A 26,075-nucleotide genomic window follows, 5' to 3' on the forward strand; every position below is an offset into this window, starting at 1 on the left:
TTGTACTTGAGTTATAGGTTTAACTCACCATATTTTACAGTCTTTTGCAGAGCATTGGCTGAGTGAAATCAAATCCAAATCAAGATTTATGTGAAAACGGTAGGAAGTTTTAGGCTATGGTAGAACGGAAAAGGAAGATACAGTAATATGGTGTGAGATATTGGGGCTTATCAATATTGCTTGGTTGGGAGTACTTTGGTCAGCTATGTGAATTGCTCTTTATTCCACTTAGGAAGGTTTTAATGGTTACAGGATCTTGGAATGTCATAATAAATGCAGGATTTTGCCCATTTCTTTCTTTGTCACTCTATGGGTTATGTGACCCACAGAGCATCTTCATATCTAACAAGTTGATCATCACTTCTATGAACCAAAGAAAAAAGCTAGGTGATATTACCAATATGTTCCCCTTTCTTTTGGCATTTCCCAAGAGTCTGATAATTTTGCTCTCCTTGGCAAAAATTCACCTATTCCATTATGTAGACCAATTAGTGATCAAAGCCCATTTGTTCCTGAAGCAGTACAGAGACTCCTAGAGAGTGCTTTGGTAAATCACTAGTCAGTGTGTGCTGTGTGATCCCTGCCTATACAGATTGTAGTGGGTGTGAGTATTCCAACCCACTACTACTAAACCTGGCTCTTTAGCTAAAGCTTTCAGATCCCCATTCAATCTCCTGAGTTGAGCAAGATGGTAGCCATCACATGTTAATATCTTTCAACTTACTGCTTTTGCCATAACTGCTCAAAGGAGCTTTTATTCTAGGTCTCTCCTTTTGGGGATTGTGCCTTTCTCTCAAATGAGAGTTCTTTGAATCAGTTCACACCATGTGGGAGGGGTTGGAAACACTTTAGAGGATATGATTAGAATTCAAAATAACCTGTATAAATTGGAGAAGTGGACTGAAATTAACAAGATGAAATTCAAAAAAGGCAAGTGCAAAGTACAATACATGGGAAGGAAAAATCAAATGCACAAGTACAACTGGCTAGGGATATAACTAGAGTTTTCATGCTTTCTAACATGGATAGGCAGCTGGGAGTACTGCCTCATGATTGTGCCTCAGCTTTTGTTCTTCAGGAAATCAATTGGAAAGTAAACATCTGAAGGTTTAAACCACAACTCTCTTTATTAAATACACAACAAGATAGCGTGATGATTTTGAGCATGCAGATTATCCATGTTTAATTTTTTAAAAATTCTCATTTAACTGCTCTACTTTTAGTCTCGGTGGTGTATACTTACTGAGTCTCTTGTGCTCTCTTTTCCTACTGGTCCGTGGACTTGTAAAATCTTGTCTGTACCATAGCATTTTGAACCATTTACTGATTCGCTGTCCTCCTCACCAAAAACAAAACAACGACAACAAAAAAACCTTTCTTGCTTTATATAGAATGTGATCACTTCTGATGTCATATCGTGCTTTCTAATGCCAAGAGTATCTTGACAATATGCTGCAGTAGTGCTGCAGAAAAAAATCGGGGGGCTAGAGTGAAAACAAACTGAATCTGGGCCAAAAATGTGATGTAGCTCTAAAAAGGCTATAATTCTGAGTTATATTAACAGTATTGTTATATGTAAGACACAGGAGATAAGTGTCTCTCTCTACTCAGCACAGGTGAGGCGTCAGCTAAAATAGTGTGTCCAGTTCTGGGCACCATGCTTTAGGAAAAATGTGCACAAATTAAAAAGAATCCAGAGAAGAGCAACAAATATGATAGAAGGTTTGGGAAATTTGGCTTATGAGGAAAGGTTAAAAAAAAAAGCTGTTTCATCTTGAGAAACAAAGATTGAGAGGAGACCTGATAAGTCTTCATACATATTAAGGGCTGTTATAAAGAGGACATTGATTAATTGGTCTCTTTGCAATCCATTAGAGTCACCATGCTCATTTTTCTAGATTCACACCTTTCCATCAGTTACCTTGTGCTAAGAACTGATGGTCTGTTAAATCAGAAATTTCCTTCTCCCCTTCAGACCCCTGAAATCCTTATGTAGCCAGATCTTTCTCTTGGCTATTACCTTGAATAGTTGAAAGTTGGCAATTGTTGTAGATACTAGGTCTCCTTCTGGATCTTGCCTAAATTACTTTTTTAGGAAAGATTAACCTGCATACATCTCCCTTTTTCACCCCAAGGCAAACACCTCAGTAACCTTAACCATCTTATTTCTGTAATGTCATTTTCCCTATGCCTCTTAATCTGGTTATGTCACCTCTCTTCCTTCATTTTTTTTGCTCAACTGTGTACCCAGCCAGGGTCAACTGATTACCAGTATAGGCCCTACATCATTGTTCATCCTGATCTATGCTGTACCTACAAATTAGGAAGCCATCTTCTGAATGAGTTTGTGGCTGAAGCTGACTTTGTTGATTTAATATTTCACTTTTACTCTTTCTTGTGCCTTGGACATGTTTGGCCTACTGAGGGAGCACTGTGTTAAGGTTTAAAATTCATGGAAAGTTCAATGTGCTTTGAAATTCATAGCCATGTTCTGAAGGCTGTCACTTAGGCTGTTGCAGTACTTAAACATTTATTAAGTTTATATGTGTTTTTTTTTCTATATTTTAATTAAGGAATTAGTGCACATAATTTCGCTGGCCACAGTATAATGTTTGTTATCAAGAGTGCAAAGAATCAGATCTTGGATTATTGTCCAGAGCCCAAGAAACATTTTTCACTTGTGCTAATTTAAGCAGATTGAGCTAAATGGGAAGGTGTGAATTTCATACCGTTTGGTGTATGATTGTGCAGGGCGGGAAGAAGTAGGGTTTTAAGCATGATGTGTAGTGAATTAGAGGCACAGCTACCATTGTTATCAATAGAAGCTGCATATCTAATCCACCAAGCATGATACTAAGGAAAATATACACTGGGATGTCAGGTGTTAAGGGAGAAATGGGCCTCTCACATTCTTTGCACTTACAAGCCTGCTGTAACCTTTTGACTTTCTCTCTTTCTGAGTTTTGTTTCCTGAAAGGAAAAGGGGGGCTAAGAAGGCGTATAGTTGTGGAAGGTCAATTTCAAAGTACTGTAGCTCCTTTGTAAGCTTTCCCTTTTTGCTGGAATTAAATATCCATTTCCTTTTTGAAGATGTTTGAATCATTAAAGTAAAGTAATACAGTTAAGAAAATAGGATATTAATATCCTCCTGAGGGCAAAGCCAAGAGACGTAAACTATAGAACTGGAATCATCTTGCCTTGCTATGGATTGCTTATTACAGATATTTCTCTGTCCTGAGATGTCAGATCAAATGTCTCTAATTTTAGTCCCCCTCTACAAACCACATCCACGGAGGAGGCTGTTCTTTTGGAGTTGGGATTAAGTGGTGGTCCCTTGCACGAAACTCTGTAGTGGGAAGGATAAGTAATTAGATGTATAAACCACCTTTGATCTCCAAGGATCCCAGGACACTTCACAAACTATGGCCCATGTGTTCTGTCTGTTGCATAGCAAGAAGCAGAGGTGCATTGAACTCAAGCAAATTGGGCCATAAGCACTGGATGGAGAGAGTGGCTATCTGCTGGTTTCCTCCAAATACCATTCACCTGTTGGCTGTGTCTGAATTAAAAAAAAAAGATTAGGGGTGTCCGCACGGAGGGAGAAGCTGAGGAACCTGTGTGAATATTCATTTCTAAAAGTGAAAGAAATTCCATGGCTGATTGCCTTGAGTCGAACTGCACACAGAAATAAAATGTGATTAATTGGTCTCCAACCACCAGGTGTTTTGAGATGGGGGGGGGTGTAATATAATTCGGTGCAGTCTATGGAAAGACATCCTATCACCCTTCACGGATATACAGCTACCTCTGGAATGGACCATGACAGCTGCTTAGATAGAAAGAGTTTAGAACAGGATATGAAAAAGGCCCTGTGCGGAATAGTAAAAGGTACCCCTTACTTAAGCCAGTATTTGAGTCTGTCAATTCCAAAGTGCTTCTTGGCCACAGACAGGAGTACGGAGCCTTGCAGGAGCCCCAAGGAGCTGTGCAGTCCTGGCTATCGTCTTGGATCAACTCCTCTGAAGATTGTGTCCCGATCGCAGGTTTACAGCTTTCTTTGCTAAACCTTAGTTTGAAATGGCTCATGTTGCCTTTGCTGAGCTACAATGTGGCAGCAGTGGACAGGAGCCAGCAAAGAGGTAATGTTAGAGCCAGAAATCAGGAAAAGGAAGAGCCATGAGCCAGGGAAATCAGCAGTGCCAAAAGAAGCCATTATTCTATTATTATTTCCAATGTGTAGGCATTGTTTTAAGTTACATTAAAAACATCCTTTAAATGTCTCTTTAGTTGTGCAGTAAATTTTCCATATTAATCCTTCCAAAAGAAATGAGTGTGATACTAAAATGTCTTTCCAAATGGAGTCTTTGGGGAGTGGCCTGGTTTAAAGTTTATGCGTTAGGGGGAAACCGGGGATAAAAGGCAGTTCGTCAAATTTAGGATGCCTGAAAAATTACAGATGGGAAAACGTAACTTGGATTCTCCACTCCTTCAAACCTGCCCAAAACAATTATCTTTCTCCCTTTTTCAGGTTTTCTGCCTCGTGTTTGCTAAGCTTGGTTTATAAAATCAAGACCCCTTCCTGTATATATGCTCAGTCTTTGAAGCACTCAAATCTTTACTTTAATCTCTCTTCAAACTCAACAGAAGGAACAATGTGAACAAAGTTACTCTTACGCTTGAGTGTTTCCATAGTCATACCCTAAATTTGCATTTGTCTCCCAGAGTGTATACCTATATGCTGAAACACAATAGCAGAACTTAATTGAATTGTAGTTGATGAGGTTTGATTTAACTGGTTATTTTGGTTTAAATTACCAGAAAATCCTTACATGTGTGGGAGTGCATGTTGCATGTATACCTATGGAAACAGTCATATTATCATGTTTATTTGGCTGTGTAGTGCATCTACTGTGAACCGCTGTTAAAAGGGTTCTGTTTGTTAAATATTAAGAATGGCCATACCAGGTCAGACCAAAGGTCCATCTAGCCCAGTATCCTGTCTTCTGACAGTGTCCAATGCCAGATGCCCCAGAGGAAGTGAACAGAACAGGAAATCATCAAATGATCCCTCTCCTGTCACTCAGTTCCAGCCTCTGATAAGCAGAGGCTAGATCCACAATTCCTACCTATCCTGGCTAATTATTACTGATGGACCTAACCTACATTAATTTACTTAGTTCTTTTTTGATACAGGTTAAAACCTTGGTCTTCGCAATATCCCCTGACAAGGAGTTTCACAGGTTGACTGTGTGCTGCATAAAGAAAAACTTCCTTTGTTTATTTTAAGCCTGCTACCTATTAATTTCATGTGGTATGGGAACAAGTAAATAACTTTTCCATATTCACTTTCTTCGTACCTGTCATGATTTTATAGACCTCTATCTTATCTCCTTTTCATCTCTCTTCATACAACACCCATTCCAAACCCCTAATCATTTTTGTTGCACCATTTCCAATGCCAATATATCTTTTTTTGAGATGAGGCGAACACATCTGTATGCATTACTAAGTACTGACAGTATTGTATGCTGTGTATGCGACACACAGTGATCCATACAGGTGATTCTCTGAATGCACAGAGCCCGATTAACTATTTTGAGAGTTTAATTAGGATTTTATTGAAGAATAATCCTTGGGGACACCCTCAACTAGGAATGAATTTTTATGCCTCATCTTTACCTTCCCATTTTCTGGCTCTTTTTCTTGGCATCTCAGAACTGTCAGTCTTTTATCTTACCTGCAGAGTGGAGTTAGGCTGAATTAGCTTTCTTCAAATCAGGCCTTGATTTGTGGCACTAGCAAGATGTGCTTTGCAATGCATGTTGGGATTAAAGTGCGTCACCCTTGCATTCATTAATCTTCTCTTCTCAGAAAGGGGGAGTCGTAGGTCTGCTTTTGAAATCAGTACTCCCTTCATAGCTTTTCCAGGGAATCATCTCTATGTCATTGTATATGGATATGAATATGAATCTGAAGCTCTTTTTGAAGTTTTCTTTCATACCAAGGAATGCATTTTTTGTGTGTGGAAATTAAGGTGTACCTTCTCCCTTCCATGTACTAGGAACCATGAGACCATATAGAAGCTCTTAAATGTTTGAGGACTTTTTGAATGTTATTGTCTTATTAGTCATGGTAGAATATTAAAATGAAAATGTGGATTTTGAAGATAAGAATGGGAGAATTCTTCCTTTTTGCAGCACCCATTTGTTGGAATATTTATAATTATTTTATTTTATTGAATACTGATCTCCACAAACATGTTGTCCCTTCATATCTCTTTAATATTGTCACATTTTAGACAATAAAACCGTATATGCTTTATTAAATAGCCAAGGCACTCTGGCAATGTTATTCTACTATGTGCATTAAAGCAAACATTACTTTCTCCATTCTAAATCCTGATTTGATCCATCTCTGATTTTTCAGAGAGATCTTTGTTTGCAGATGTATCATTGGGAGAGCACTTTAACATTTCTTTAGTCAAAGGTATGCTTCCTACACATATGTAGTATTGAAAAATATTTTGCCACTTTCAGGAAGTTTAGTTGATTTTTTTGAAACTTTTTTCTTTTGGTTATGAAAGTTAAAATAAGCAGCTTTGGTACCCCTAATGGCACACCCCACACACTTACGTTGTGTGACCTAAGGTCACAAGTAATGGCTTCAAGCTAATTGATTGAGAAAGGCTTGTCTGACTGGGCCTCTTTGAGTCCTCCCTTTACATTCCTAAATTCTGTGAAGGAGGCACTGGCAGCTTAGCCTTGCAAGAGGGGAGGTGGGGGGCGGGAGGGAGGAAGTTTCTTCGAGTTGTGATTATGCGCAGAGTTTCCTTGTACCGAGCTTAGTTTACTTCACCCACTACTTAGTGCGAACTCCTTAACTAGAAGACTAACAACTTAAAGCTTTATCCCTGTGAATACCAGAAAAGTGATCTGAGTATTTATTAAACAGAGAGAACAAGCTGCCTACTTCAGGCAGGGAGGAAGCTTATGGAAATTATATTAGAACTTCAGCAAAGTGCACAGCTGCATAAGACAGAAGCTGGGACTCACACTGACAGGCTAATAAGCCAGCTCACTGAAGGGGGCTCTGTATGGCAGCTCTGAGCTACAAAGTGTTGGACAACTCTAGGCAAAATGTGAAATGGAACAGGGCAGAAAATAACACACTAACTTCAGGCAACTGTTGCTTTCCTGTGGTGAGTCCAGATGTGAAACCTTGTTGTAAATGTACCTGTTGTTGTTATTTTTACAAACCTTTCTGTTTTAACAAAGCAACTCTTTTTGGAAACTCACTGTTTTGCAGATTATTTGTCATGAGATGTATGTTAATTCTGAACCAAACAAAACCGGGAAAGAGAGTAGCACTTTCCTTCCTGCTTGTGCATGTGTTTGTCTATTTCAGGAGGTGTGTCCCTTTTCTAAATCACATTGCTGTAGCTTCTTATTTGGTGCAAAATAGCTGTGTGGAAGCAGCAAAAAAGGTTTGAGGCAACCATATTAGGTGGATATGGGAACAAGAAGATATATGAACAGTTCATGTAGTGTGAGCTTTGTGGCATTTCTGCACTACTCCTTATTTTGCCGCCTTATCTTGAGAATGTATGGCACGGTCACTATGAAAAGAGCTTTGTGTTTGAATTCCTGGTGAGTCGAAGGGTCAGGGCCTGTGAGTTATCTGCCTGCCAGCAAGACTCACTGCTGTGCCCCCCCTATTTTTCAAGCTAAAATAGAAAAACATATGTCCTCATCCCTTTGAAATAGATGTATTTTTTAATCTACAGTTTGCACACTCTTTTGTGGTGTGTGCTTTGTTCTTTTGACAGTTATATTTTGGGGGATCCATTTTTCTTTTGTCTATATTTGTTTCATTGACTTGAGCTTTATTACAGCTTTTTGCATTCCTTTGTTGTGATGCACATAATTTTATCTTGTGGCAACATTCAGTGGTTCTAACTTTTATCTCAATATGAAGGATTTTTATTTGTGCACATATTTCTGATAATCTTAGTGAGATTGAGATATTTTGATTTTTATATCAGTTCTAAAATTATATTGAAGACCAGGTTTAGTGTGATTTCTTGTTTTAGTTTTTATCTTGAGTGCTATAGCAGTTGTTGGGAAATGTTGTTTCAAATATGTGCTAACAAAATTATGCAATGTAATGGTAATAAAAAATCCAAATCATAATATTATGCCAGTCATTGAATTAGTTTGGATAAAGGCACTTTTATTAACAAGGCAACTGTATGTAACAATTTAAGTTGAGAGTAACTTTAGAAATATGTTTGCAAAAATTGCTGAATTGATGAAGTATAGCCTAGTAAATTGTCTCTGTGTAATTTTCATTTAAAATGCCTGCTATTTAAAAAACAAACAAACCTAACTCATTTTTCCATGGTAATGAAAGTACAATTAAGTACAGAATGGTATTTGGCATAACCCTTTTTAAAAAATGTATGGGCTTTCCAAATTTAGAAATTTACTTTCTGAAAACAAAGTACTGGAGAAGTCTTGGAACCATAAATCACTTATGTAGTGTTAAAGGAAAAAAACAGTCCTTTAGCAGGATACCCTTATTGAATAATATAAAAGTTAGTTGAAATATTTACATAAAGGACAACAGTGTTTCTTAATTGTGGCATTTTCTTGTGTACATTAATATATTCATTTGGGAAAGAAAATAATATTTAGGAGGATGCCTATTTTTAAAGATGGTGTTTCAGGTCTGAGTAAAAAATGTTTGCCAGAGATACAAACTCTGGAGAGTGAGACCTACCAAGCAGACAACTTGACTGTCGTTCACCTGTTATGCTCATTTTGGGCTGCCAACCTGAAGGTCTCCCATCTGATTTAATAGTGTAAAACAAACATCAAAACAAAAACTGGTGAATTTCTTCTAAGAAATATAAATGGCTCCAGCCAAATATAGAAAAGAGCTTTTGAAATAAAAGGTGCCATTCTGAACAGATGCCACGCCTCACGTTCTTATTGTTAATTGTATTCCTAGCCATTGCATCTTGGGATTTGCTGAAGTCTGATTTTCGGAGGGTATGTCTACATAGCAGGGCTAAACCCGAAATGAGCTACACAATGTGAGCTATGCTAATTGCTTAGCTTAAATAGAAATAGCTTATTTTGAATTTGGACATACCTACACAGCACTTATTTCAAAATAGAGCACACTTCCTTTGACTTCCCTTAATCCTTGCAAAATGAGGGTTACAGGAGTCGGAGTAAGAAGTCCTCCAACTGGTCATTATTTTGACATTGTCGAAATATCTGCTTGTGTGTAGATGTGCACGTTCTTATTTAGGAATAATGTCCATTATTCAGAAATAATGCTACTGTGTAGATGTACCCTGAAAGAGCACGCCTCAGTTGGGTTCTTAAATGGTAAACTTGAATGTAAAATTTCAGAATAAGGTGGGTTTTTTTTAATGAATAGGGGGCAAGGAATGTGGACTTGAGATCCTAAAAAACCCTTCCAAATGCTTACCCTCTGAATTGGCCTAAATGAATTATTTTTCCTTGTCTATGGGAAGTTGGGGAGAAATATGTTTTAAAATATTGTATCCTCTCATAAAAGCCCCATGGAAGCATAGATTGATCTGCTTGAAAGCTTATCTCACACGGTGGGGCCTTGTCCAAGTAGGGCTCCTTATGAAACTAGTAGTAGAGAGAAGGAAAAGAGAAAATTTTCCCCAGATTGAGTGACTAGCAGCAGGAGGTGTCTGGACCAGATCAGAAAGGAAGTAATTGTCCTTCTACCTGCTGGAAGGGATTAGGGTGGCATTTATACCTGGTGCAATCCCAGAGTAGCCTGCTCTCACCTAGATCAGGTGGTGATATCACTGTCCCATGAAAGCTGAAAGAAGCTTGGTTCATTCCGGATCTTCTGAGGCCACCTCTTTTATTTTGGGGACTGGGAAGGAATTTTCCTGACACTGCTAGATTGACTGAGGCCAGGTTGGTTGGTTTGGTGTTTTTTTGTCCCATTCTGAAAGCTGTCATCATTCAGGGCAATCCCACCTGTATTTTCAGGTTGCACCAGTTCCTGACTCTTTTTTTATTCTCTTTTTTTTTTCCCCAGCAAAAGACAGTATGCCTAACCAGGCCTGCTTGCTTCTCCCCTCAGATAGTACACAGTGTAACTGATATAAGTTACCACACAGCACTTCCTGTGCAAGACTACATTAGTGTTAAAGTAAAGAGCATTACGGAGAAAACACATTAAAACCATGAAAAGAACCTACATGCATGCTAATAACCTTACCAGAGATCATCTCAGCCCTAATATGGGCTCTGGCTGGGAGCAGTCCTTCAAAACTCCACCCTAGGGAGCTGGTCACTCAAGCTGGTCCAGCTTCTCTGACAACACTCACATACTCTTATGTGGCTTCTGTAGGCCCAGTCCTTCTAACCCTTCACTAAGTATTAGGGTCATCTGTGGACCAGAAGTCCTGTCTGTTTGCTGAATCAGGAGTATTCTTTGTTGCTTCCTGGAGAATCCAGTTGGAATAAATATATATGCATGGGGTGGGAGGTGACTTGAAAAAGCTGATAATAGAATTATAGAAGATTAGGTTTGGAATAAACCACGGGAGGTCGTCTACTCCAAAGCCCTGCTCAAAGCAGGACCAGTTCAACTAACTCATCCCAGCCAGGCCTCTGTCAAGCTAGGCCTTAAAAACCTATAAGGAGGGCAGATCCACCTTCACAAGTAACTCTTCTGATAACCAAAGAAATTACATTTGCATGCCCTAAACTGCATACAATCTTACAATAGCACATAAGCAATTGCACTTTAATAAATGAACCCAGAAGGTATTGAACTTAAGTCAGTAATGTTTATCTTACTTCCATGAGGTTCATCCAGAATATTGTTATATCTGTCACAGAAGACAAAGCAGATTTGGGACTCTACATGGTGGAGCAGAGGGATTGGGTTATAATGTTGCAACTCAAGATGTAAAACATGTGGCAGATGTAAAGTGCAGGCACTTGAGAAGGAAAGGTTATAATGATCAGATACTGTATAAGGAGATTTAGAGGAAAGCATCCCTTAATGGAGTTGAGGAAGGAAGGTTTGGGGTTTCCACATCTAGAACAGCAGAGAGTCAAACCTTCCTCCTTTTATAGCAACCTTGATCCTTAAAGGAGAGGAAAGTGTCAGGACCCCATCAGTGGGATAGTTGTGACCAGGCTGGGGATTTTGTGGAAGTGGTTAAGGAAATGATAATGACCTGTACTGTCCAATTTGTCACTGGGTAGACTCAGATATTTTAAGGAATAATGTTGTATGAATTTGGAACACTGGAGACAGGCAAAAAGTTCAGCGAATGAGCAGGAAACATCTGCTGGATAACAAGCCAGATATCTTGAGGGAGACAATTCCTGTCAGTCACTGATGGAAGGCACAACCTCAAGAAAAGTCAGCTAAGGCATGTGAAAGGGCCCAGTCACCTGACTATTGGTAAAATAAACAGATACTGAGAATAACTGACTAGAGCAAAGAAAAGTACAATGTTTCTTTTGCTTTGTATGAAAATGTTCCCATTCATAACATATCCATGCAGTAAGATAGATATAAAACTTGCATCCTTCCACAATTACTGACACAACACTGTAGAGAAGTAGTAGAGGGGAAATCACTTTTTCCAGTTCATTTTCACTTGTGTTGGCTCTGTTGGGCTCCACTCCTGTTGGCACTGAGAAGGTAGTGAGTGCTGGGGAGAAGAGACATGGTAACCCAAGATGTTGATTAGCTCCAAAGATCAGCACCATTCAATAGCAAGAGTACTTCAAAACATCAACATTTTTTAAAGCCAAGTTTGACTTGGCTGCTGAACTTACCTTTAAGTATACATACTATGTTTGCAGTTTGACTCAGCACCCTCTGAAAACATTTAATCTATTTTCATGCTGGATATTTTATAAATAAACTACTAATTCCTCATGCTCAGTGGGCACTGAAATCTTTCATATTTCCACCATTCCAGATAAAATCACAGAGAGGTCAAAAATGTGTCTCCTGTAGAGGAAAGTTGGATAAAGAGGTGAAATGAAGAGAATACAGGAGAATGGCCAGCAAACAACTTCATAATAAAATATATATAATGTAGTGCTGCAGACTTAGTGTTGAAAAACTGCTGGTTTATTAAAGGGAACACCTTCTGCCATTCCAAGTTACGCCCCACAGGGCAGGTTTTATTTCTGATGAGGATGCGTTTGGAAGTTAAAGACAGTAGTTCTGTGTTGGCCTGACTGTCCTCCCACTGAAGTCAATGAGAGTTTTACCACAGGCTTCAATGAAAGCAAAGTGAACTCAGTGCCAAACAGATTTGAAAGTCCCAACCAAAAAGTATTAATTATAGTTAAAGGAGGAACTGTGACCATGGTAAACTCTTCTCATTTATATTCTCTCTGTTTACTACAAACCTTATAATCTATGACAAGCCTGAAAAATGAGCATGAGTAAGGTAGGCGTAAAGAGACAGAGGTAGTTAAGGTTTCATACAGTTATTTCCATTCTAGCCTTCTTAACTCCCCTTTTCATCCACTTAGTACTTGAAATATTTACCATTCAGCCTCAAATTTTTTAATTTCAGTCCCTGCCCAAAGGTAAATAAACTATTTTTTTTTCAAAAAGTGGAAGTGAAATAGACTTTCATTATTGAAAAAATGAGTAGTACCTACCAACCAACAAAAACTTTGTGAAGTACTATATAGTTGAATTAAAATATGTAGAAGTTCGTTACAAGGAGCAGGGAGAAAAATTGTTCTCCTTAGTCTCTGAGGACAAGATAAGAAGCAAAGGGATTAAATTGCTGCAAGGGAGGTTTAGGTTGGACATTAGGGAAAAAAATCCTAATTGTCAGGGTAGTTAAGCACTGGAATAAATTGCCTAGGGAGGTTGTGGAATCTCCATCATTGAAGATTTTTAAGAACAGGTTGGACAAACACTTGCCAGGGATGGTCTAGGTAACACTTCGTCTTGCCATGAGTGCAGAGGACTGGATCAGAAGACCTCTCGACGTTCCTTCCAGTCCGAAGTTGAAATTTAGCATTTATGTACCCCTCAATAAAGGAAATGCTTGTGTTCTATTGAAAACTTACTTTGTTTTGATGAAAATACAAGCCATTGATTCTTACATATTATACGTGTAATATATTTTGCCCTTGAGTTTTTTTCTACCCAAAGAAATTGACACTGACACGGGCTGGGCTGTGCGTTTGTCAATGGCTAATGTAGGTATGGAGAAAAAAGTGTTCTTTAAAAAGCAAGGGAAGTGAGACAAGGGTTCTTTTTTGGGCTCCTCGTGTGAGAAAGGCACCAAACCTCTTCTTCAGCTGCATGGTCCCTCCAGTTGTTTTGAAGGAAGATCATTCTAGTCTCAGAGTTACAGATATTCCACAGAATGTGATGACCGCTGAATTTTATTATTACATACTTATGTAAAAAATTAAGAGCTATGATATTGAGATTATAGGAAGAGTTATTTAAATTAAACAAATGAATCCCACAACATTTTAAGTGTCCTGTATGAATATGTTTTTCATACTCTGTCATTTTGGGACTTAGTCACTGCTTTGCTCCATATTTGATCTTTTGGCAGATTGAAAGGTTTGATGTTTCACCCTATTTGGCCTACTCAGCAAAACTGATAACTTGTGTTTTTTTAATTTTCTCTATCCAATGATCTCAGAGTTCTTTGGACTCCTTATAAATGTGACTCATCACATTTTAATTTCCATTTTTTAGCCCTGTTTCTGCATTCAGCAACACATGGGAAGACTCGGTAGCTTGTGCAGAATCAAGGTCTTTGATTTTAAATCAATCATGAGTTGTTGGAAAGAATTAATTCTCAGTTAAATTTCAAAGCATGGTTGAACTAATTGATTTCAGTATAAAAGTTCTAAAAATATATTTAGAAAATATGCCAGAAACAAAAATGTATTTGATAGTTCATAAAGATATATCATACTCCATTTCTGGAATCAGACATCTGTTTGCCCTGTTTTATTATTGCATAGAGGGGTGGGTACTCTATTGGTTTGCATTGGAACTTGAATAAGAAACTCTCAAGTTCTCATAAAAGTTCTGACACTATTTCCTCTGTGTCTTTGAGCAAGTCCCTTAACCACCGTGCTACTATTCCTATCAGTAAACATTATGAAACTGCTGATGTACCTCAGGTAGATTAATCAGATAAAGTCTGTATACTTCTTTAAGCAATAGGTGACAAATTTTTCATTGTCTTGCTCCTGGGCAGTAATTTACATCATGGTAAAATGGGAGAAAATCATTACCAATTGGGTTTAATAGTATTTTATGCCTATTTAAAATTGATCAGAAAACCCATGCATAAATGTGAAGGGTGATTACTATTGATAATATGATGAGTCTGTACTTACATACATACTACATATTCAGTAGATTGGATATTTATAGTAGGGAACTATGAATGAGGACTCCCAGGTTTTGTTTCTGACTCTCTTACGGGGTCTTCTATATCATATTGGGCCACTTCGGTCACATATATGTCTATTTACTCATCTGCAAATGTTTACTATAACAATAATGTTCATCTCTTATCTTGCTCTTCCATTAGTAGATCTGAAAGTATTTTCCAAAGGTCAGTATCATAATCCTTATTTTACTGTTTGGGAAATGGAGGCACAGGGAGGTGAAATGATTTGCCCAGTGTCACCCACCAGATTAATGGTCAAGCTAGGAAGAGAATCCAAGTCTCCTGAGTCTAAGTGGTTACATATGAGGTGACTTTTGTGATGCTGGTTTGATATGCTGCTTACTTCCCGCAACATTCACTGAGGGCATTAGACTGAAGCAGAGAGAGACTGGGATAATCCTAACTGGTTTAGCATTGCTGTAACTTTTATTATTTTTGTTTTTCCAATGAGGTCTACTGGGAGAATGATGTCATGGAAAGGGGACATACCCTTGTCCTATCCTCTTCCTACCCTGGAGAACACTAGCAGACAGGTTTCCAGGGATTCAGGGAACGATGCAGCAGGAATGGCATTTTCTCTCCCTCTTGTCTATGCTACAGATCTGGTCACTGAAAGGCAGAGACCGTTTTTCTCTTTTACAGCTGTATCTACATAAACTTGCCTACCTGCATGTGTCTCCCTCACACCTCTGCATCCTTTTGCCCATTGTGATGCTACAATCTGACCACTCAACAATGAGCTGTATTTATTGAGTGGCAGAAGGAATAGATGTGGGGAATAGCGGCAGAAGTAATAGATGTGGGGAATAGCAGCAGAAGGAATGGATGTGGGGAGTACTTCTACTAGTCACATTTCCATCAGTCTGAATTAGGTATTAGCCACCAGTAAGATTTCCTAGGGTTGTCAAAAGACTGTGTGCATATGTCACAATTTGGTCTCAAATCATTCTCCGAACTCCTAAGCATGCACCAGCTAACACTTATGTTGATTGCACAGGCTGGATTATTAACCCTTCCATAAATTATGCTCCTCATTCGTGTGCTTGAATGTGGATTTAGCAACTTAAGTGTAGGCTCCCATTTTTGGGTGAATATGAGTTTCATATAGATATTTTAATTGTCATATTTAATAAAAATTTTCTCTTTGTTTCAGAGAAGGGAGAGAGGAAGACAAGTATGCTAAAAAGAGTCAAAAAAACAAAATCCTGAAATAAAAAGGAGATGAGTTACGTGATAAAAATAAACAAACAAGATTTTCTTGTTTGGCATTGGTATGAGAGTCATGCCTCTGGTTTTGTGTTTGATTTGGCTAGCATTTTGCCCATTATGTAAAAGTTCAGATCCTCTTAAAATACTCTGGGCCATGTTAAATATTTACTGTTGCTGCTGAGGTTGTGTAAGATGCATAACTGCAGTTTTTGAGAATTGTAAAAGCAATGAGTCTAAGGTATTAAGGTAAATATATAAAGCTTTCATGTAGAAACTTCTTTTTTAGAGCAGGAGACCTGGTCAGAACTTAGTCCTATTTCTTGCTCTGCCGTACTCACCATACATATATGTTAACTAGGTTTTTAAATGATACTAGGTTTTATTTATTTATATATATGGAGATGTACCCAACAGGACATTGGCCAAGACACACAACCTCTCTTGATTTCAGCTTCTCTTTTGGTAAAATTAATATAATAGTAATGCTTACCTATTTCAAAAGGTTGTTTTGAGACTTAAGTAATGTTTATCAAGTCCTGTGTGATCCTCAGATGATAAAATGATTATATAGGTGTGAATAGCCAGTGTTATATTTCATAATTATATTGGCATCAGTTTCTAACACACAAGCGACTACCTATAAAGGGTTAATGTTGGGAGGCGGACCATGGGGCCCCTTTACCCACCTCAGCAAGGGTGGGGGGAAAGGGGGTCTCACCCAGGGCTACGCCACCCTCTTGTTCTGGCCCGCGGGAAGGACATCCGGGGGGGCATGGGAAGCCAATATTTCTGCCCCGGCGGTCCACTACCCTGGGTGTTCCTGCTTCCGGACTGCTCCTTTAGACCACCACACCCATCGTGTCTTCCTTCACCATCTACGCCTCCCCCGGGATCACAATCCACCCCAAGTACACTTCACATGTTTCTATTTCTAGTCCAATACGTCTTCAGGGCAGCTGGATATTAAGTCAATGTCTAGCCACTACACCCCGTGTAGCTCTCTCCTATTCCAGGCAGGTTCCACCCAATACAAGTGTGGGGGGGTGGTAGGGTAGGGGAACCCGGGCCCACCCTCACCTCCGGGTCCCAGCCCAGGGCCCTATGGGTCGCCGAAGTCAACCCTTTAAGGCTGGAGAGGGTTCTAGTCTGCAACCCTCCAACCACTCGGGCTCCTGCCTGCCCTGGGCCAGTTCCTACCACCTCCACTCACCGCTGTGTGTCTGAGTCCCGGCCGTCTTCTTCCGCTGACCATCTCCCCTGGTGATGACTTGCCGGGCTGACGAGCTGCCACTGGCTGTCCTTCCGTAGGCTGTGGGGGCCATCCTCTCCTCTCTGGGGATGTCACGTATGGTTCTGCACCCGGCAGGAGGGGCGGGGTCTCCCCAGCACCCCGGCTCCCACTCGCCCTCCAGTTTGGAGGAGCTTCTTCTCCCCCCCTCACCTGCCAAGCCGCCGGCATTTAAAGCGCCTGGCATCTGGCGTGAGCATGCGCTGCAGGGGCATAGGGGTGGGGCTAGGCACCCATGCCTCTCCATTGCGGCGCCCAACCATTGGCGGGGCATTTGCGCTCCATCACAGTTAGCTATTAGGTAAGATAATTGATCTTATTCTGCACAAATTGATACTATTGACAAATACCATTGGAGTTCAGGAGAAGTGATTTGGGCCCATTCTATACATTGTTAATTTGCATATTGTGGCCTTGCCTAAAGGGTGGTTTACTTATTAAATAAAGAAATTGTAAACCTATGACATTTTAGTGTCAATTATCTCTGACAGGGTATTTACAAATGTATTACTGGTGAATACATTTTATAACTGCTTGTTATTTTTCAAAGTAGGTATGTTAATGCCAGCAATAGGAAAAGTCTTCAGAGTCTAGTTTTGGAAACAGAAATTCATTTGCTAGTAACTCTAGGAAGACAGCTACAGCTGTAACAGAAAAGTTATAATCAACCAGCATGGATCATTCACTGCTAAATCAGTTTATATTTCTGGAACGGTGGATACTACTGTCGGATTTGCCCTATAGTAAGGATGGGCATTAACTTTTGGTGGGGGATGGAGGGGAGCACTCCAAGATTTTGGAAAGTGGTCAAAGCCTCCCCCTCCATTCAGAGCAGAGAAGCACACAGAGTAGCCCTGTGCTTAAATCGGCAACAGCTGTGTGCCTGCGAGTCCCAGCAAGGTGTCCATGGGCCAAATCCAGTAGCTTGGGGGGAAGGGGGCGGATCCATCCCACAAGAGTTATCTTGTCCACTCCTGCCCTATAGCAGAAGCTTCACAGCTCATCAGAGTATATATTGTTGTGTATATCAGCATAGAGAAAATAAAACTGAGCAGATACTGCTAAGTAGATTTTTAACTGTTATGGTAATTAACTGAAAATATTTTCTATGTACATATTGGAAAAGTTGATTAAATTCGGATGGTGTCCTTCTTAGTTATGCACTTAAAGTTTTCACATGACAGCAGAACTCACAAGTGGGGCCAGATTTTTGTAAGATCACAGCTCCCATTTAGTCATCAAAATAAATGGCCGGCTCTCTAAAGTGCTCCACACTTTGGGTATGAAACTCTTTTGAAAATCTGGGCACAAGATCTACAAGTGAAGCTGCTAGGTGCTCAGCACTTGCAAAAGAATCAGTTCTTACTTGGGTTTCTAAATGGGAGATGAGCTCCTGTGATAATGTGGCCCCAGTTACAGAGGCTGAGTCCCTGGAAATCTGGTCCTGAACTCTATAGAAAGCTGGAACACACCTCTGGACAGATACTTCTTTGGTGGTCAGACAGAGCTTCACTTCTACAACTGCTGGCATGCAGATGTAACCCCCACACCTAGGCTGTGTCCAGATTCAGGGGTTTTTTCGGGAAAAGTAGCCTTTTTCCGAAAAAACTTCACCTGCGTCTAGACTGCAGCCGCGTTCTTTCGAAATTAAATCAAAAGAACGCGGCTTTTCTTTCGATGGCGGTAAACCTCATTTCACGAGGAAGAACACCTTCTTTCGAAAGTGCTTCTTTCGAAAGAAGGCGTTCTTGAATGTAAATAGGGCTTCTTCGAAAGAGAGCATCCAGACTCACTGGGTGCTTTCTTTCGAAAAAGCGGCTTGCTCTTTCAAAAGTTCCGCGTGCAGTCTAGACGCTCTCTTTCGAAAGAGGCTCTTTCGAAAGTATATTTCGAAAGAGGCTTGCAGTCTAGACATAGCCCTAGTGTGGTTCACTGTCCCATGCAGTGGCACTTAGACCACAGCAACAGATAAGAACAAGAGACCTCTATAGCCTAAACTGAGAGGCAGATGGCTTTTAGCTCAAGCTATAGAGGCTCCAATACTGAGCTTCAGAGGTCCCAGGTTCAAATGTGCCCGGTGATGGTTACACAGACAGGTTCAGAGTTTAGAATGCCAGTTTTACTTCTTCATGGTATCTAGAATTATAGAGAATCTCCAGGCAGTCCTCCATCTCTTGCATAACACATGGCAATGCAGAAAGAAGCAGGATTCAGTGAAAGTGACACAATTCTAGAGCCTGTAAGTAACTATTTCTTATATATTTCTAAATTCCCTTGGTGGGCGAAGAAGGAGGGTTATGAGAACTAAAAGACCCTTGTATACGTATGCTCCTCTCCTTCATCCCATTATCACAACCCTTTTTTATGTCTGTAATACTTCTGGGCAAAGGCAGGCTATCATTGGCAAACTAAACAGAGGGGTTGCTTGAGAGAACACAGTTTCCTATTCCACAGGGCTGAGCATGCACCCTTTGCAGCTCCCTTATCTCCAGTCAGCTCAGAAGCAAGAGGCCAAACAAGGATTGCATTCTTTTCCTGCATAAGCAGCCTGCTTTTGTACCATTAGACTTCCCTGTATTTTACATACTGTTTTTAAGCTTAATTACGTTGTAAATATTTCAAAATTTATCTACATAGTATGCATTTAAAATACAATAAACTAAAACCAGGTATGCATTAATAGGCTATTAAAGCCTATACACATCAAAAGGCAAAGGATATCTTTGGTGTCAGTGAGTGGATTGACACCTGAGAGTACAGTAGAACCTCACAGTTATGAACATCGGAGTTATGAACTCACCAGTCAACCACACTCCTCATTTGGAACCAGAAACACATAATTAGGGAGCAGCAGAACTGGGGGGAAAAAAGAAAGTACAGGACAGTTCTGTGTTAAATATAAACTACTAAAAACAAAGGGAAAACAACATTTTTCTTCTGTATAGTAAAGTTTCAAAACTGTATTAAGTTAATATTCAGTTGTAAACTTTTGAAAGAACAACAACAACATTTTGTTCAGGGTTACAAACAACTCTGCATTCCAGAGGATTTTGTAAGTCTGAGGCTTTACATTGTATGCTTATATAGTAATAAAACACCTGTGGCTAGCTCATGTCAGCGGACTTGGACTTGGGCTCTGGGGCTATAAAACTGCTCTGTAGCATTCAGACTCTAGGTCAAGCCTGAACAGCTATACAGATTAGACATCTCTGGTCCAGCACCCTGACATTTCTGGCCCCCCTACCACTGGCCTCACCACCCTTGCCTGGTCACCAGCCTCCTAGATGGCTCCCCTCCTGATGCTGGCCCCTCTGCCCTTCTGGCCCCACCAGGCTTTCTGGTTCTGCTGGGCAGCTCTAATATGGTGAACTGGACTCCTGGCCCCATTAGGTAACCTCGCTCACACATGCCAGACTCCCAGCCCCTCTGGCAGCTGGCCCACAAGGATCCCAGACACCAGCCCTGCAAGGGGACTCTCTGGGCCTGGAAAATCCAAGTGTTCCAGTTCAACCTGTACTTCAATTCTGTAGTGTCTCAGCCTGAGCCCCATGTTAGCAGATGTGAGCCACAGGTGTTTTATTTCAATGTAGGCATACAGTAGACCCTCAGAGTTGCAACCAGCTCGGAAATGGAGGTTGTTCATGAATCTGAAATGTTCTTCAATGTAGACATGTCCCTTGTGCACGTCTCAGCATCAGTTAGGGATGTAAAAAAATTAATAAAAATTTTAACCATGGAGCAGGTAATCAATAAAAATTCTATCGGTTACACGGTGAACTGCTCCCAGGGCTCTCAGCCTCACGGGGCTACCAGTAGCCTCATGAAGAGTTTAACCAATAACTGTAATCGATAAGTATCAGCTTACTGGTTAATCGGTTAAATTCTTACATCCCCTACTGTCAGTGCCACTGCAGCCAATCCTTGGCTTTTCTCCAATCCCTGCAGTAGCACCCCACTCTGAGTGCATGGACAGCCTTAAATAATAGCATCAGATCAGCTTCCCACCTAACGTAGTAGATACGAGATGGGTGTGCATGGTAAGTAAAGCTTACTTGGCTTCAATGGCATTCATAGATACTCAGTAGCTTTGGAAATCAGGCTTTTAGCACCTTGTCTTGAGAGCCATTAACCATGTATTTACCATAAAGCTAGTCCTGTGCTTACGTGACTCGTCAGGGTTTTATTTAGGTGCCTAGAAGTGGATTTAGGAGCCTAACTTTACCTGTCCTTGTTTTCCTTGATTTTATTTGTCAATGATGTGATCTTGGCTGGGACTGGAGCGACAAGTGATGCAAGAAGTTCCAGCCCTCTGGTGAATCTGAGCCCAACTTGAAGGAAAAAGCCTTGTTGTAATGGCCTGCCTGGACAACCCCACTGCCTGCTTCTTGGGGCAGAGGAAGCACAGCTGCTGCTGCAGGAAAACCTCTCTCCCCTTCTTCCACCGCTTCCATCAAACCCAAGCCAGTCTTGCAAGAGGGAGCTAAAGAGCCCAGCGGCTTAGGGCAGATGTGCTCCCTCCTCCCCACTTTCTTCTGTCAATAAAGAATGCTGCCTCTACTCTCCAACCCCTGTTCCTTTTCTTTAGCACTGGCCCTGAGAAAAGGAAGGGGGTGAAGCACTCCTGGAGCCACTTCTGCTCCAGCCTGAAAGCAGGGGAGAGGTCTGCTGCCACCCTCCCAGGCCCAGGAGACTGGGTGATGAACTGCCCGAGGGGCAGAGGTAATGTTGAGAGGTGGAGCTAAACAGGTGCAGGAACTAAGGTTAAGAATTTCTTGAGGGGATAATTAAATTATTGTCCAGGGATGGGTAGTTGTAGGAGTCCAAGCTCCCTCAGAAGGGAACAAAATCATTTAGATCTCTTGAGGTATGGCAAAACTACATACCTTAGTTGAAAAATTTAGACCTGTATTTTTATAGGTATAAATGTTTTCAGATTCCTTGATGGTTAATGTTCTTTCATATTTTTCTCAGTGGAAAAGGAGATATTTACTATTAATCTGGCCTCCTCTTGGCTGTGCTGGGGATTAGCTCATTAAATAAACACCTATTCCCATGGCTGCACATTTCTCACTCTGGTCTACAGCCCCTCTTTCATTCCAGCAATCAGAAGTGGATTGTGCCCATGAAAGCTCATGATACCATCTACATTTTTGTTAGTCTCTATGGTGTTGCAGACTATGAGTTGTGTATTATGTTTTTTTCAGTTAGGTTACGTCCACACAGCAGGGCTGAAGTTGATTTAAGCTATGCAGCTTCAGCTATGTTAATTGTGTAGCTGAAGTTGAAATAGCTTAATTCAGCTTTTGGCACTGTCTACACAGCAGGAAGTCAAAGGAAGAGCACTCTTCCTTCAACTTCCCTTAGTACTCATAAAATGAAGTTTATCATGAATCGGAGTAAGAAGTCCTCCAGCTCAACATTATTTTGAAATAAAGGCCTGCAGCGAACACACACACTACGTTATTTCAGAAATACATCAGTTATTCTGAAATATAGACTAACACAGTTACCCCTTTGAGACTTGCATCTTTTTTGAGATTCAGCCCTCTGACCGGATCATTCAACATACCCCTTTCTGGGGTATATCTAAGTCTTCCCTTCAGCTGCTCTAGGAACTCTTCTCGTTCACTCCGTCAGTGGCACTTCCTACCCCTACTGGTCCCCCACCTTTCCCTGGGAATATCAGCTCCAAACCTTCCTTCCACTTCTCAGGGAGTGACTGCCCTTTCCCAGCAGCAGCCCCTGTTTCTTCCAGCTTTCTGGATTTACTCATTTCTGCACAGCTGAACTTGTTTACAATCAATTTCCTGGTTGCTGGCTCTTCCTCCAGGTATAGCCTATGGAGGTAACATGTCTACCTGTCCTTCTTAACCACTTCGAGTGCTGTGTAGGGTGAACATTCCATCACAGATGGTCTCTAATAAAATAGGAAAAGGAGAGTGGAACTGCTTAGCATTATATATGTTCAAAGTTGAGATTGATGCTTGACTTAAAACCATTTAACCATAAATGTCCAAATGATACAGGGCACAAAACTGGAATCAACAGTAGTAGTATTGACATATAATGGATCTCTTTCACTGATAATCTCTAATATGGTCACAAAAATAGGTTAAGTATTTCAGCCATTTTGTGTTTAATAGTTATTTCCTATCATAACATGCATAAAATATTAGGCTTGGTGTTTTCACTGTTAACAAAGTAACTTTTTTTTTCTATTTAAGAAAAAAGCTACTTATGACTGGATTTATTTAATCAATATTTGAAATGTAGGAAAAAATGTTCTTTTCATTCCACAGAATTGTGACTTGTGACATTTATATTAGTTACATCCTCTTCCTTCTGCTTCTTTCACAAATAAAGTGAACCAAACTCTTGGTTAGATGACTTTTTTAATATAGGTGCCTGGATCTGTGAAAATGTTTATAATAATGTAGGAACCATATTCTGCCTAGGAAACATCTTTTTAAAGTTAGTTTGTGATAGAAAAATGTCTAAATTGGAAATATTCTAACCTCCTCTACTTCCACTTGATTCAGTAAATGCTCAGGGAAACCTTCTATTGAGTTTACTTTTGCTAGTTGTGGCTGCTGGAAATTTCCATTAGTCATTAGTTCTTTAATCTGTTTATCTAATTCATGCTAGACCTAGTGTCTTACTGGGTACTATATTAAATAACTAAGGGTGTCACCACCAGTAAAAACAATATTTAAGCTTTAATCTTTTGCATGATAATACATTCATAGTTAATGTAGTATAATGTACATATCTTATTGTATATTGGTCAATAAGAAACTGAATTTCACATCTGATATAGTAGTTTGAGATAGGTATATCCATTACTAAAACCTGCTGCTGAAGTCCATGGTACAGTTATTATTTTATGTACTGGCATGGCTATATTGGCAAAGCGAATATTTACTGAGGTTTACATATTCTTGTGATGGACACATTAGGAATGTGTAGAATATAAACAAAACTTGGAAGAAGAATACAACTTGAGGACACTGATGTGTCTTTTTGTCATTTATCCCTACTACTAGATATTTCCCCAAAACATGAAATTATACAGAAGTTTATGTCATTTGGGAGATGTTTCATTTGTTCCCTTATCAACACTATTCCCAAGCACACAGTCTTGGAGAGCAAGCTCAGCATGTAACTAGCACTAATAATTCCTTGGTTCCTTAATGACATCTTTAATATAACTGCAAGTTCACTAGAGACAGTGCAGCCAACTGACATTTTTTTTATCATGAATATTGTGATATTTTTTATGTTATGTAAAGCCTCAACCTCTTGAGGACATGTAATTTAGTGAGAATCAGAAGGTAAGTTTAAAAAACTCACAATGTGTTATGTTTAAAAAAATCAGGACTTTTTAGAGTTTAACTCATAATTAATGTTTGATGCTAGCAGTATTGCAGTGTGTGTATCATTCTGCTAGATTCTCTATAATTAGAAACTAGGATAGTATCTTCCCTCTACTACTGCCAGCTGATTTTTACCATTCCCTAGATTGGTCACTCCAGCTGTGATGAATGAAACTAAAGAAAGACAGCAGAAAACTCATAAACAAACCAGTCAGTTTAGAGATGAACCACTGTGAAGATACCTGTATTTACATCATGTCGTCTTTGGTGTGCTCCAGCTGCATTGTCCTGGCTCTGGAAATACAAAGCAGCCATAAATCCACCTGGCTGCATTGTGTCACATGGTTTAAAGCAGTCAGAGAAAGTAGTAATACATTTTAACTAATGTCCTCTTGTGTTTTTTCTTAAGGAAAATAACGTAATTGGAGTTTCTAATGCTGAAGAGCAACATGATTTAGGCTGACTTCCTAATTTAGGTGTAAAAGAAGCTGCTTAGAATGGACAAATTGGTTAAAGGCCTTTTAGTCTGTATTGTCCATTTCATGATGGCAAATGACAGTTGGGAGCAAGGTGACTCAGAGTAGAGGCTTATCCTGAGAGAAAAATGTCAACTAGGAGTGGGGAAGTATCCAAGACTTGAATTTGGCAAGGAAGGGAGATGGCAGCTGGGATCAGAGAGCTTTTGGAGAACAATTTCCAAAAGACTGGAAGAAAGCTAATGATTGCTCTCTTTTAAAAAGGCTAAATGGCATAAACCAGGTAATTATAGGTTTGTCAGTCTGACATCAATCCCGGCCAAGATAATGGAGTGGTTGATATGGGACTCAATTAATAAAGAACTAAAGGAGGGTAAAGTAATTAATGCAAATTGACATGGATTTATGCAAAACAGCTGCTCTCAAACTAACTTGATATTTTTGATGAGACTACTAGGTTAGTTTATAAAAGAAATAGTGTAAACCGTCCTATAAATGTATCCATCCATGAATAAAGAATCTAGACTATGTTTACAGGAAGGGGGCTCTATCCAGGGAAGTAGTGACTCTGAAACAGATTTTGGGTTGTATTGGACAATCAGCTGAACATGAGCTCTGAGTTTGATACTGTGGCCACAAGAGTTAATGTAATTCTGGGTTGCACAAAGAAGGTAGAGAAAGGTGCAACAATAATCCAATTTCTGGAATCCAAATTGAAACTGGAAAGAAGATTAATTTTTTAACAGTGAAAATAATTGACCATTGGAACAAATTACCAAGGTTTGTGGTAGATTCACTCTCTAACAATTTTTAAACTAAGATTGATTTTTTTTTTCGAAAAGATAAGATTTAGGAATTATTTGGAGGAAGTTCTATGGCAAGTGTGATACAGAAGGTTAGATTAGATCAGTGTGGAGAAGCTTTTTTGGGTCTGAGGCTGCTGACCCACAGAAAAATCAGTTGGCAGCTGTACATAAGTGAGAAGCATAAAAAAACCCAAACCAAAACAATCATCCCCCATTGATGTGGCCACTGACTGAGAAGGAAAAGACACACCCCAAACACATCAGAGCCTTGGAAGGGGCCCCAGGCTAGAAGACTTTGTGTGCTCCAGACTCATGGAGGCGTGGCTGGGAGGGGGAGGGGAGCTGGAGTGCCAGCGCAGGCTCCCCAATGGTGAGGAGAGTCCTGAGCCTCGGGGACCAGATCCAGCCAAGCTGAGGGCCGCATTCAGCCCCCAGGCCTGAGGTTCCCCA

General features: G+C 40.0%; 1 protein-coding gene across 5 annotated transcripts in view; it reads left to right on the top strand.

The window, feature by feature from the left end:
* The window catches only part of LOC149525675 (uncharacterized), a 444,259-nt gene that overhangs the window by 116,923 nt on the left and 301,261 nt on the right, over window positions 1-26,075 (top strand). For 4 of the 5 annotated variants that reach the window (XM_089773522.1, XM_089773533.1, XM_089773511.1 and 1 more), the window contains exon 1: window positions 6,816-7,198. The exons of the other annotated variant lie outside the window; for it this stretch is intronic. In XM_089773522.1, coding sequence (XP_089629648.1) covers window positions 7,094-7,198 — 105 coding nt within the window. In that variant the 5' untranslated portion in view covers window positions 6,816-7,093. Of the gene's footprint in view, window positions 1-6,815; window positions 7,199-26,075 lie in introns of those variants that run through there. 5 annotated transcript variants of the gene reach the window in all.

Source organism: Pelodiscus sinensis, chromosome 1, assembly GCF_052426305.1.
Source record: "Pelodiscus sinensis isolate ZL-2025 chromosome 1, ASM5242630v1, whole genome shotgun sequence".
In the NCBI taxonomy this organism is placed as follows: domain Eukaryota; kingdom Metazoa; phylum Chordata; order Testudines; family Trionychidae; genus Pelodiscus; species Pelodiscus sinensis.